An 11,991-nucleotide genomic window follows, 5' to 3' on the forward strand; every position below is an offset into this window, starting at 1 on the left:
GCACAATAAAAAGATTCACACAATCATAGCTTTTGGCCATTAAGGCCTTTGTCAGCAGTACAAACACATACGCACACGCACACTCATGTAAGCACAACTTGCACACATATCTGCAGTCTCAGAGAGCTGAAACTACACTGTGAGCAGCAGCATCAGTGCATGATGGAAGTAGCGACTGGGTGGGGATAAGGAGGCGGCTGAGGCGGGGAGGGGGGGGGGGGTAAGTAGCGGAAAGGAGAGAAGTAAAAATAAAAATAAAAGAAATTAAAAGACTGTGTGTGGCAGTGAAATGACAGCTGTGTAGTGCTGGAATGGGAACAGGGAGGGGGCTGGATGGGTTGAGGACAGTGACTAACGAAGGTTGAGGTCAGGAGGGTTACGGGAACGTAGGATGTATTGCAGGGAAAGTTCCCACCTGCGCAATTCAGAAAAGCTGGTGTTGGTGGGAAGGATCCATATGGCACAGGCTGTCAAGCAGTCATTGAGATGAGGGGGTATCATGTTTGGCAGCGTGTTCAGCAACAGGGTGGTCCACTTGTTTTTTGGCCACAGTTTGTCGGTGGCCGTTCATGTGGACAGACAGCTTGTTGGTTGTCATGCCTACATAGAATGCAGCACAGTGGTTGCAGCTTAGCTTGTGGATCACATGACTGGTTTCACAGGTAGCCCTGCCTTTGATGTGATAAGTAATGTTAGTGACCGGACTGGAGTAGGTGGTGGTAGGAAGATGTATGGACAGGTCTTGCATCTAGGTCTATTACAGGGGTATGAGCCATGAGGTAAGGGATTGGGAGCAGGGGTTGTGTAAGGATAGACGAGTATATTGTGTAGGTTCGGTGGACAGCGGAATACCACGATAGGACAGGTGGGAAGGATAGTGGGTAGGACTTTTCTCATTTCAGGGCACGACGAGAGGTAATCGAAACCCTGGCGGAGAATGTAATTCATGTGAACAGAGCGAGTGTAGCCCCCACAACTCTCACTCCGCTTTCATACCCCAGCAACATATGTGACTTTTCTCCCAAGTGTTCTATTGGTTGCTGCCAACATGAGGCTTGTCAGCAATCTTAACATGAAATAACCACTTCTAGCGTAAAATACGGGCTAACTCTGCCACATAAAGCCATGGGGAAGTGTATCAAGCATGGATGGTAGCACCAAAATGAAAGAAAATTTTAAAGTATTAACAACTTGTCAATAAATTAATCTTATTATTGGTGGTAATGCTGGTGGTTCCCCCCCCCCCCCCACCGCCCCTCTTTTGACACCGTTTAGCTCAAAAATTGTGAATGACATAGCCTTCAAATTTTAACAATATGAAGAGCATGGACTGCTACCACTCTAAATTTTAAATCGTCTTAAATTTGCCTAAACTTTTCATAGCACTTCCGTGACATTCATTCAGGGCCTACTAAAAGGTTGAATTTTTGTATCTTGAACTCCAATGTTACGCAATTTAGTGTTATTCTATAGAGAACGTCTGTGCAAAATTTCATTCAATTTTGAAGACGATTGGGTGCGGGTAACTTAAAACGGGTCAATATAATGTGGAATGACCCAGTTACAAAAGTTATGTGGCGATGTCTATGCCAGAGATAAATTCCAGCACATTATTTAGCATTTGCTAACACTTTTAATGTTTTTTCAGCACTATTAAAAATAAAAACTGTGGCTAACAATTAGAGCAAAGAGTTGACACATTTAATGATCTTGACCTCACAGATAATATTTGTCAGAGATGTTGTGAAAGAGTGAAGTTACAACAGTCACGAACATGTGATGGACCTTCGGTTCCCTTTTGCACCAGAACTGAACTTCTGAATTCGAACTGCTAGGTCTATGGCACAAGCAGTTGGAAGACCAGCTCTCTTGGACGACTATCCTCCAACAAAGTGACCATATACATTTGTGCAAGGATGTTTATGTTGCAATAAGAAGAAGAAAAATGTATCTTGGATGCAAGGGTCAGTCCCTTAGTTTTGAAATTGGCTGAACTTTTAGTATGGATGGATAAAAAAATACTCATGAAGTGGCAGCAGGAGAAAACGCACACAAAAGGTATGGAAATGCACAAGCTTTCAGAGCCAGTGGCTCCTCCTGCTCCTGGCAGAATGGTCGAAGGTATAGGAAGACTGATAAAGGAAAAGGTCTAGTGAGGTTTAGGAAATAGGTGAAATTACGGTAAAGTTGCCCAACACCCTTGGTTTAGGGAGACTTGGTGGATGAGATGCAAGGGAAACACTCATTGTTGGCACCTGCACACAGTGATATTTGGCAACCTGAGAATTAATAGGTGAAATATAATCATGACAGAGTGTACTGGGGGGGGGGGGGGGGGGGGGGGGGGGGGAAGAGGACAATGATATAGACAAGTTGCAAAATAAAAGTGAGTGAATAAAAGGAATACTACTTACTATATATACTAAAAAGAATTGCTGTGAGCACAGAATGTAACCTAAATTAGGCCAGGTGGATGGCAAGAGCCAAGCACATGTTGTAATGCCAGTTCCCAGACGTTGAGTTCTGAGAAACTGGTCTCAGGAGGGAGAATCCAGATCACACAGATGGTGAAATAGGCACCGAGGTCACAACTGCCATGTTATAGAACATGCTCTGTACCAGGATATTATTTGTTAAAAGTATGCACTCTCCATGTACGCCCAGATATCCTGACTGGTAAGTTGGTGGTAGTCATACATCATAAATGTAAGAGCCGTAGGGTAGGGTAGGGTAGCAGAAGGAGCATACATTATTATGTAGATATGGGAGGGGGGAAGCTATTCTAGGTGTGGTGGGCAGATGTGGTCCTCATTGCAAGGCACACAAGTTTAGGTAGTCATAGCCTTGTCAAAATAACTGATTAATGCTTGGAAGTCTCTTGGGCATGCAGCCGGATTAATTTATCATTGTAGAACAAATTTTTGATGGCATAATGAGCCATCATCATCTGGTTACTCCTGCTGACTGATATCCTCGACCAGCTGGTGCAATATATATACCAGTTGTCTCGCCCATCCACTGATGCCCTGTATGGACTGCGCAATGTGCTGACTGCAGTTATGGGGGTAGCTTGCGCTTGTGATTAGAGTGGCAGGCCCCAATCTGTGCTCTGTCTTTTCCGTGCTCGGTGTTACGTTTCCACTGTGTTTGGAGAATTTTTAGTGTCAGAGTCCATGCTTGACTCAGTCGAAATCCATTGTCATTGTTGACAAGTTCCTCATGTAGCGGGATTTCAATAGCCTCCTTGTATACACAGTCCCAATAGTGGACCGAGCAAGGTGGCACAGTGGTTAGCACACTGGACATGAATTCAAGAGAATGATGATTCAAACTTGTCCCTGGCCATCCTGATACAGGTTTTCCGTGATTTCTCTACATTGCTTCAGGCAATGGTTCCTTTGAAATGGCACAGCCAACTTCCTTCCCCACCCTTCCCTAATCCAATGGGACCAATGACCTCACTGTTTGGTCGGTCCCCTCTGACGAAACAACCATCCAACCAACCCAATAGTGGGATGTGTTTTGCATAATTTTTGTGGTTAGTTTCAAAGCAGTGTTCAGCAATTGCGGATTTTGTCTGCTACTGGAAATTGGTGTGCTGTTTGTGTTCCATGCACCTTTCTTCAATTGTGCAAATGGCTTGTCCGGCGTATGCTTTCCCACACTTGCATGGCATGTAATACACTCCAGGTTTCTGGAGTCCGAGATCATCTTTTACTACCCCTAAAAGGGATTTGGTCTTAACTGGTGGCTGGTACACACATTTGGTATTTTGTTGTCATAAAATTCTGCCAGTTTTTCCAGATACATTCTTTGTATGTGATGTAGGCTATCTTTTTCAGTTGGCCTTCATCTGTATTGGCAGTGATGTGGTCTGTTGCTTGAAGGCACATCAAATTTGGCTGTCGCTGAAGCCATTTTTTCTGGAACATGTCCATGAGGTGGTCTAGTACAAGTTTCTAACTTTCCTCATCGGAAATCTGTAGCTCTGTGGACCAGTGTGTTTAGCAGTCCTTCCCTTTGTGATGGGTGATGACAGCTAGAAGCATGAAATTACTGGTCCACTTGAATCCTCTTCGGATAGAAAAACTGTGTCCCCATGTTCCATCCAGTTTTCTCCATACCAGAACATCGAAGAATGGCAGCTGACTGTTTTGCTTGACCTCCATGGTGAATTGAGTTTGATTGTGGATAGAAGTCAGTGCAAGAAAACTTGAAGAAACTCACCTTTCTGTGAGGCCAAACATATCTGTAAAAGTAGTCTGTTTTAATGGTGCTGAGTCTAGTGCCTTGTCCTCAGTCTTCCATGTACATAATGTATGTATTGACCACAACAGGTGACAAAGGACTACCCATAGGTGCACCATCAGTCTGTTCATAGTAATGTTTTGTCAAAAAGAAATGACTTTGGCGTGATCAGAAAAATAAAAAGTTTGGTGAATGAAGGCCAAATTTCTTTTCAATCACTTCCAGCAATTTCTTGACTGGAACACAGATGAAAAGTGTCACAACATCAAAATTGACCATTAAATCTGATCTGGCCAATATTAGTACCCATAGACGTTCTATGAAAAGAACCACCTTCTTGATGTGGTGCTCATATTTGCCAACCAATGGATACAAAACTAATGTCAAGTGTTTCACAAGCTGGTACATTGGCACTCCTATTGTACACACTTTTGGTCTCTATTTACCTTTGGAAGCTTATAGAACCTAGGTGGCGCGGCAGCATGTAGTACTTTGAAGAAATTCATTTGTCTTGCACTGCTGTATCCAGCTTGTTGGATCTGTGATCGTCATCTTGTAAGCCGCATCGTTCTAGGAGTTTGTACATTTTCTCTTTGTATTCTGTAACTGTTAATAAGATTATTGAACATCTTCAAAGTACTTTGGCCATGTGTTGCTGCACTCCCTCTTCCATCGTGTGGACCAACCTCCGACAGCTCTCTGGGACCAAGGTCCATTCCACAATCTCCAGCCTGACAGTAGCAGGTGATGTCATAGTGAATCCTACTGCTATCTCCAACACCTTGGGCAGTATTTTGTGGAGATTTTGAGCTCCATCTACTATCACCCTGCCTTCCTCCATCAGAATTGTGTGGAGGCGGCTCGGATGATACCCTTTTCCTCTCAGAATCATGAATGCTACCATGCCGCCTTTACTATGAGGGAACTTAACTTCACGTCACTTTCACAATGTGTGAACCCTTCACCATCTTGGTTTCATGCAGCAGCCTGTGTTCACCTTGGACTTCATTCTCTTCCTAAGGACACTACTCCAGACTCGCTCTATCATCATAAATTTCTTGAACTGCACACAAAACTTGGTGATAGTACCTTTGTGTACACTGATAGCTCAGACTGTCTGTGGTGTCGGGTGTGCCTTTGTTATTGGCACAGACGATTTTTTGGTAGCGGTGTCTGGAACACTGCGCAGTATTTACAGTGCAGCTCTTTGCCCCATATCAAGCCACGTAGTACATCTGGTGACACAGGTTTTTTTTCAGTTGTCATCTGCTCAGACACTCAGTACCCTTCAGAGCCTCTGTGTGCTGTACACCGTCCATCGAAGGAGCCACTGCAATGTTTATGTGGGTCCCTGGTCACATCGGTCTGATGGGAAACGAGGCTGCTGAGATTGCTGCCAAGGCTGCAGTCTTTCTACCTCTGCCCACTAGTTCTTCCATTCCTTCCATTGATCTCTCTGTTGCCATATGTCAGCAGGTGGTGTCACTTTGGGATCACCACTGGTTTTCTCTTCATGTGAGCAAGCTTTGGGGAGTTAAACCTCTCCCAGCAACTTGGCCAACCTTCACTCGGGCCTCTTGCCATTAGGAGATCATCATTTTAGCTAGATTGTGTATTGGGCGCTGTCATTCTAGCCATTGCCATTTGTTAGGTGGTGGTCCCCCACCACTTTGTGCTCATCGTTGTCAACCTTTGACAGTTCACCATTTCCAGACAGAATGCCCACTTACATTCTCATTTAAATTTTTCCACCTGAGTTATCAGCCATTTTAGCAAACGATGTGCAAGCTGTCCACCACATTTTGCTTGTTATCCGTCATAGCAATATGGCAAAGGACATTTAATCTGTAGTTCAGGACCTCTGTTGTGTCTATGGTGTATTGTATGGCCTTCTGCAAGAAAAGGTCCCTGTTTTTAGCTGTCTTTCCTTCCATCGATTGGGCTTAATGTGTAATCGCTTTTAACTCCATTTTCATTTATGACCCTAGTGTTATCGCATCCTGAAACAAGTGCTGTGCTGTGCACTTCACAGTGGTTTGCATAGAACGCATGTAGATGTAGGTATGACACTGTCTTCATTAAATCTATTTTTAGTACACATTTACCATAATGGATTATGATAGTCTGCTTGCATACATTTGCACCTGCTAGTATCCTGTTGCAGGACTGATGCCATAGTGCCTTTGTTGTTTGAAGAAGGCTGATGGCTCATGGTTCATTGCTTTCCACAAGGAGAACCAAGCCTGCTAGTGGAAAAGAGTCATTTGTAGTCATGATTGATTCCTTCCCATAAATTCAACATGCTCCATTAATTTATGATCAAATAAATATTCATAATGTGCTATGGATCCCTAGATGCTCCTGCCCCAAGATTGAACAATTAAGAATGTTATTTTGACTGCATTTGTCACCTGTTATATAGACATAGAACAACACACCCTCTGTTACTCCAGGAAATTCATCTTCTGTTATCTTTTCTCAAGCTAGCTCACCTTCATTGGTTCTCTTTTATGCAGAAGTAACAGGGATTCCATTCTGGAGTACGGTCCCCTTACATCGTATTTACTAGCAATATCTGCCAGGCAACTTTTTGATGTAGCCCAAGTGTACGTTAAGGAGGCACGAAACATCCTCTCATTGAAGGCATGTGAAGTTCTTATGAAATGACATTCTACTTTTTTTTTACATGTGGTTTTATCTGTGTGATGTACAATAAAATTATATGTTCCTGTCATTGAAAGGTAAACAGTACTCAAACTGTATTGGTGTAACAGGACTGGAGCAAAGAAATAACTGGCATAAATTGCATTTGGTGCAAGTATAAAGGGTGTTTGGTTTGTTTCAATACAAATAAAATTAGAATTTTTCCCAGTTCTTACTGTCATAGATTTGGTGTTTTTAATAATTTTATCTGGAATCACATGCAGAGAAAATTGCTTGGATGCAACCTCAATGGGTTGAATTGTCTAAATGTGTACTGTGTTATTCAGCATAGTTTCATCATCATCATATATCAACCTTTGTAGTGCAAGAAAAATAATGGCAGCATTACACTTGTCCAGTATGTCTACATTTGTCTTCTGCTGATCAAGAAATCATTTGAAGCTGATTTTGTTTGCTATAAGGTTTACAAATTACTTTGCGCAATAAATCTGTTGACAGAAAATTATACATAGCTGACCAATCAGTACATGTCACACTAAAATACTGTAGTTAAAATGGGAATTAGTGCTGTGGAACATTGTCAGTCACATTATGTATTGGTGGTAGGTAACTCATCAGCAAATGATACAAACTTGTGAGAAAATTATAGACTCAGACAATCATCATAATCATTGTAAACATACTCTATAGTTTTGATTTGGGTTCTGTTACAGGTCTTGGGTGTCTTGCTTGTCATCCTGTCTTCAATGGATGGAGGCCTTGAAGCTGATTTTGCAGAGGCAAAACCTCAACGCCATTTCAATCGCGCTATGGCTATGCGAAGTTTGAAGATGGGCATCTCTCCTCGAGCGCTAAGAGCCAAGAGGTATGCAGGAAACTACCCTTGATTCAGTGCTTGTGAAGTTGTCGGATGTGTTGTATTACCTGCCAAATATATGTGTGTAGTACCTGTAAAAGCTCACCATTTAATTCTGATGTTTCAAACATTAGATAAATGCTGTTGAATGTATATTTTTTATAGAATTTGTTTTATTTGTGATGTAATTTATTTTATTTATTTGTTATAAAAGAACAACAGAAAAAAGTGTTTTTAAAACCCAAGTTTCTGTTTTGGTGCTTACATTAAAACTTTTATTTATTTTAGAATCAGATTAAATCTGAAATCGTGGTGTTGGTCTTTGACTTGCGATGAACATGCCAGACGTTGCAGGAACTTCTGTTTCCTTTTAACTTTCCTTTTAACTTTCTGTTTTACTTAGAAGCAGCAATTCAGAGAATTATTGTTACCATTGGTTGTGGTCGTGATGCACTGTTGTACCAGGAAAAGAAGATTCTGTCAATTTTTATTTTAAAGAAATAATAATTGGTCTTATTGTGTGACATAGTGCAATGCATTACTTCTTCATATGCTGTTGATGTTCCCTAAAATGTGTTCAAATTTTTTAAATCTATCTGAGAGCAATAAGTAATTTGTCACCATTAATACTATATTTATTGTTATGTCTTTCATTAAACATTTTGATAATGTTTGTGTTGTCCTTTGTGTACTCATTTGCAGTTCCTATCATTTGTACACACAAACATTTGTAATTTGATTTAAAATTGTAATGTGGGTTTTGAATGTAAGTAGAGGACATGCAGCAGAATTTAGTTCTAGTCATTTTTCTTCTTGTGTGGAAATGCTGTAAACACTTGTATAAGAAACAGTTCATATACTGAGGACTGAAACAGATGTTTCTTTATTATATACAGTATTATAACTGTCCCAGACATATTTGTAATTGGTGTTTGTCATTTGAATCATTTGTTTTGACATTTGATTTTTATGACCCTGTTTTTGAGAAATATTGTTTTGTTGTGAACTGTAGCCTTTATGCAGAGAAATGTTTATTTTATTATATACATTATAATTTTTGTATGAAATTCTGCACAAAATTTTTATTGTACAGGTATTCATCTGTAATCATGTATATATTCTTGATAAATTGAGAAACTTTGATGTCAGATCACCAAACAAGAATAAAAACACACAAATTGGTTCTTATTTATTGACATTAATATTTCTTGACATGTCACTAAGCTTTTGATGAGATTCCAAATCTTTAACTTTGTAATTTTGTTGGATAAATTGTTGTTTCAGCTATAGGAGAGTAAGTTCCCTTTCTGTGTTTACACTGTTTCTTGAATCCCATTTATAGTCATTGTTTGTCTGATTTTATTGTCTGCTATATGCACTCGGAGTGAGAAAAGTAGTTGCACCTAAAAGGAAGAGGATTGTAGAGATATGTGGAATGAATTGGCAAACTAGCTAACAACAATAGATCATATGAGACTGAATCTGTACCAAAAAGAAAATTTATTAGGGAAAACTACGAGAGAGAATTGCTAAACACTCCGTATCTTCAGGAGGCGAAATTGTTAGTACTATGCTAATAGACACATCTCAGAGTACAAGAAATGATTCCAGCATGCTGAATTATTGGTTCCTTTTGCAAGAATGAAAGGGGGTAGTGGAAGTTAGAAAGTGTAGGCAGGCTACTCAGCTGCCAGGATGAGAGGCGAGGGGAGACAGAGATCCAGCACCTGAGGCATAACTTGCATGTAGCAGTCAGTGGCTTAATGAACTCATAAAATCTAGCGTCTCCCTTACCTTTCCATACACATACCTTTAGTGTTCTTCCAACAGGACAGAACAACACTCATCCACTCGATCTGTCTAATTGGCAAGTCAAACTCGCTATTTCTCCATCAAAAATATGCAGGAATTGCACGCAAGTGTACGGTGTACATGGGATGGGATTATCAAAGTGGAATTATCAGGAAAATTGGAATACTATGTGAGAATGTGAAAACCACATCAGTAAATTTTACCAAAAGATACTACTTTTGAGTGCACAACTTTTTAAATATTACATATAAAACTTTTTGGCAGATAATGCTTCAATATACATCTTGTATTTTCTGTCCAGTCTGCCTCTATACACTTTGCTGGAGACTGCAAGCCTGTTACAGACTGCAGTAAATGGTACAAATGTAAACTGTTGGAGTAACACTATGGATAATTTGTTTGAAAGGGGAAGGAGCCTGTATTTTATGACGTTGTTATCCCATTGAATGCTATGTGTGCAACATAATAGCTGTGCCTCATTTATTTAAAATATTTACGCAGTTTACTGCAGTCTATAACATCATCACAATCTCATGACAAAGCGGACTTGAAATGGACAGAAATCACATGATGCACATTGGGGCATCATTTGTTTGATTTATGTCAGACTATAAAGTGAGGTTAAATTCCACCAAAGTGCTGACAACAAAATTATATAATGTGCATTTGATGGCCATTTGTTGGGTTTATTGCAAAGTACAAAATTCGATGTGGATTGACTGAACGTATTGATATCAAACTGCAACTGAAATCCCAACTGTGAGAGTCTACCAGTATAACGAATCAAATGGATGTGGTGCTCCACCATAGCCAAACAATAAATAAACGCACAGCTCAAAACTACTGGATAAGTTGACTACACCCATAGGCATATCAACACTGAACTGCCAAAGCAGTCAACTGTCCTCAGGAAACGGCTAATTTTGACTGCTGCTGAGCTGGCAACGTCCCCAGTCGCCATGATCTGACATCACTGACATACACATAGTGAATCGTGATGCAGGCTCTCTGTGAGTACAATGTAACACAAGTAGATTCACCTTTGAGAAAAGTGTGGTTTATCCATTCACACATCTCTAAAGTTGTCTCCTTTTAGAGAAATTCAGAATTTGTTGTTGTTGTTGTTGTTGATGATGATGATGATGATACATTTTCATTCCAACACTTCTGATGATAACAGGCAGCAGTGTTCGTTGGTTTATCTACACATTTTCTGAGTGGGAACACTATTTCTTATTGAAAGAAGCTGCAGTAATGGGTGTTGATCAGCCAGCATACGTAAAGTTGTTTGTTCGAGATCATCTTGACCCTTTATATTGCTAGTGTATATCTTGTTTGTCGATTATAACTGACAATTCTCATAGTGATACTATTGTGACCGGTATGAGGGCCACTGCGCCATTAGTATGCCGATTCTCTGAAAATAAAGATGCAGTCTCTGATAAAGCTGTTCAAATGTTTTAATTGATTGTGTACTTTCTTCAAAGGTGGAGCATATCAAAATTAATCATTGATTCATTCCTGCTGACTTTTGGTGCAAATACATTTTTTTGAAAAATGTTTATTGTGATTTCTTGTACTGATCATTAGTTCTGAAATGCTACTAATTAAGCATCATGTTAAACAATTGAATTTTTGGTGAACCATGAACATTCAGTATGAATTACTTGTGCAGATTGTTATGCTCAAAGTTTAATAAGTAAGGAAAAAGTATTATTTCAGTCTTACAAAGAACATTTTTTAGTGATGTACGATTCCAAAAAGTTATCTTAAAGTGTGTTTAGAATGAAATTATTTCAGAGACTGTTGTTAAGTGAAGATTTTAATGATATTTTCATTTGTAACTGTTCAAATATTTTCTACATTTTTTGGCTATTCAGTATTATGCTCCTTTTTTGATCCGAACCTTATCTTCACAAGGTCTGTAAGCTATTTTCTTGAATGAATAAAATATTGTTTCACCATTATGTACAATATTCATTGAGGAATGCCTATGTTTTCAGAATAAACTTGTGTAAAAAAAGAAGTCAAACTGAAGGTCATGCTCATGTTTGAAAACTGACCCCTGTATTCCTGAGAAAAAACACACACACACACACACACACACACACACACACAGAGAGAGAGAGAGAGAGAGAGAGAGAGAGAGAGAGAGAGAGAGAGAGAACTGTTAATTATTTGATTTGAATATGAAAACAAAAATACAAATGGCCACCATATATAAAGCAGCCAACAAACTACTGTGTCCCTCTGATTTTAGTTACACCATATGTCGAGCACATCGTGGATCTCAAGTTTCAAGAAAAAGTTCATATTTGGAGAACTGAAATCCCAAGTTGAGAGCTGGTCAGCAGTTCCAGTCCTTGTCCATCCTATCTCTAGACACACATAATCAGTGTTGGTGGTGATGG

The 11,991-nt window shown here is 39.8% G+C and overlaps 1 protein-coding gene across 2 annotated transcripts in view; it reads left to right on the forward strand.

The window, feature by feature from the left end:
- The window catches only part of LOC126251963 (uncharacterized), a 143,671-nt gene extending 132,194 nt beyond the window's left edge, over positions 1-11,477 (forward strand). Inside the window, exon 7 of one of the 2 annotated variants that reach the window (XR_007545816.1) lies at positions 7,626-7,763. Coding sequence is in view for 1 of the 2 variants with exons in the window: in XM_049952727.1 (XP_049808684.1) it covers positions 7,626-7,799 (174 nt within the window). In the remaining variant the exon portion in view is untranslated. Of the gene's footprint in view, positions 1-7,625 lie in introns of both variants that reach the window. The other variant, XM_049952727.1, reaches the window with a different exon arrangement.
- The last annotated feature ends 514 nt before the right edge of the window (positions 11,478-11,991 follow it).

Source organism: Schistocerca nitens, chromosome 4, assembly GCF_023898315.1.
Source record: "Schistocerca nitens isolate TAMUIC-IGC-003100 chromosome 4, iqSchNite1.1, whole genome shotgun sequence".
Lineage (NCBI taxonomy): Eukaryota > Metazoa > Arthropoda > Insecta > Orthoptera > Acrididae > Schistocerca > Schistocerca nitens.